The sequence below is a fragment of the Mastomys coucha genome, unplaced genomic scaffold (assembly GCF_008632895.1).
Source record: "Mastomys coucha isolate ucsf_1 unplaced genomic scaffold, UCSF_Mcou_1 pScaffold21, whole genome shotgun sequence".
Classification (NCBI taxonomy): Eukaryota; Metazoa; Chordata; class Mammalia; order Rodentia; family Muridae; genus Mastomys; species Mastomys coucha.
Window position 1 is genome coordinate 102,938,585 of NW_022196904.1, and position 1,999 is coordinate 102,940,583.

Below are 1,999 nucleotides of genomic sequence, written 5' to 3' on the forward strand. Positions count from 1 at the left end.
ACAGGCACACACACACGCGCACACACACAGGCACACACACAGGCACACATGCACACACACGCGCGCGCGCGCACACACACACACACACACACGCACACACTTGCAAAACCAAGAAAATCTTTAAATAATAATAATAATCCTTACACGAACGGCACTGCTGAATGAGCTGGTGCAATCCAAGGGAGCCAAATAATTGTCAATAATGAGTTAAGATAATCCAGTGCTCACACTGGGCACAGACCATTAAGCATTCCTGGAATTCCCTGGGGACAAAAAAGGGCACCCATATAAAAGTAAAAGTGGGCTGACTCATCTTTAAGACAGTCCATCTTTGGTACATCCCTTTAACCCCAACACTCGAGAGGCAGAGGCTAGCCTGGTCTACAGAGCTAGTTCTAGGACAACCAAGGATTTAAAAACAAACAAACAAACAAACAAACAAAAAACCCCTGTATCAGGAAAACAAACAAAAAGAAGTTGACAGATCTTTTCCTTAGGGAGTGTTCATAAAGCAAGATGTCTGTGGCAGGCAGGCAGTCATCAGTCCATACCAGTTAAAGGCTATGTGCTCAGCAGTTTCTCCAGGACACTCTGCTGTGGTGTGGTAAACAGGTATCTAGTAACAGTCATGAGCATCCGTGTTCAAAGGAGAGACGTAGGGAGAGCTAGGACAAGTGCACACAGGAGGCTTCGTCTGTGGGGGCAGAGGAGCTTCTTTTGAAGGAGGCATGTCCATGTTTTACAGGGAAAGAATTGTCCGTTTTACTTACTATTGGGTGGGCTAAAAACTCAGGCAGAGAGGCTAATGAAGTAGGTCAGCGCCCCATGGCTGGGCACTGCTTACAAGTCAGTGCTTTAAACAAACCTTTATTAGCACGATCCTGCAACTCAGAGGCAAGCTGGCTTGGATTCACTCTTCTGAGGTTTGCCTGTGTTGGATTCAAGTTTCATTTGTGTAGCCACAACCAAGGAGGGGTGGCACAGGACCCCAGGCTCACCTGCTTTCCTGGGGCCTCTTTCCACAGGGTCTCTCCAGTGAGGTCACCCAGATGTGCTCACACCTAGCAGGGCTTCTCAGGCATGGCGTCTGCTCACATCCCACTTACCAAACCAAGCCAAGGTTCAAAGGGGCGGGAAAAGAGACTCTGCCTTTTGACAGGCAGAGATCCAGTGCACTAACAGCCACAACTTTTTCAAACCATCATCACATATGAGCTAACAACCCCTAATGAGGACAGCAGGCATTAGTGAATTCAAGTACTCCTTACACAGAGAAGCAGTAAAGGGCAAGACAACTCATTGGACAGTCCTGCTGCAAGTCATTGCTCTCGTATTCTGCAGGCCTAACCAGGCGTTCTCTTACTTTCAGGCTGTCGGATGCGCCCGTGGACAGCCTGGTCAGAATGCACCAAACTGTGTGGAGGTGGGATCCAGGAGCGCTACATGACTGTGAAGAAGAGGTTCAAAAGCTCCCAGTTTACCAGCTGCAAAGACAAGAAGGAGATCAGAGCGTGCAACGTGCACCCTTGTTAGTAGGGGTTTGACTCCCCAGGGCTGCATTCCAGATTCTAATCACCAATGGTTGGGTGGTTTGTTTGCTTGTGTAAGATGATTTAAATTGTGTCCACTAGTTTTCATTTTTTTACGGTGTGGTTTGCCCAATAGTCTTATGGATGCCAAGGGACATCCTGTCTGAACACTTCTCGGTGAGTGCAGGCCAAGTGGGGCATCTTTGACCTCAGGCGGCCCTCTTCCTACACTGAGTAGTATTGGTTCACCTTGTACTAAACTGAAGTGTGTCCCTCTGGAGCGTCCCCCTGGTCAATCAGGGCAAAGACCCCGGCCACATCCACAAGGAGAAGCAACCATGTGTTCGGGTGCCAGGATGCAGCATGCAGGAGACACAGCCATCAAATGCAGAGGACAGATCCTCCTCTCTCACCTTTGGCCTGTTCGCTCTTACAGAAACCTGTTTACCCATCTCTTTTTTTATTTAGCA

The 1,999-nt window shown here is 48.6% G+C and overlaps 1 protein-coding gene and 1 long non-coding RNA gene across 2 annotated transcripts in view; one reads left to right on the forward strand and one right to left on the reverse strand.

Annotated features, from left to right (window-relative positions):
* Spon1 (spondin 1) overlaps nt 1–1,623 on the forward strand; it is a 283,458-nt gene extending 281,835 nt beyond the window's left edge. Inside the window, exon 16 of the mRNA XM_031387957.1 lies at nt 1,370–1,623. Coding sequence (XP_031243817.1) covers nt 1,370–1,533 — 164 coding nt within the window. The 3' untranslated portion in view covers nt 1,534–1,623. The remainder of the gene's footprint in view (nt 1–1,369) is intronic.
* A 44-nt stretch (nt 1,624–1,667) lies between these two features.
* Nucleotides 1,668–1,999, reverse strand: part of LOC116102824 — a 1,094-nt gene continuing 762 nt past the window's right edge. Inside the window, exon 2 of the long non-coding RNA XR_004123294.1 lies at nt 1,668–1,969. This is a non-coding gene — a long non-coding RNA (uncharacterized LOC116102824). The remainder of the gene's footprint in view (nt 1,970–1,999) is intronic.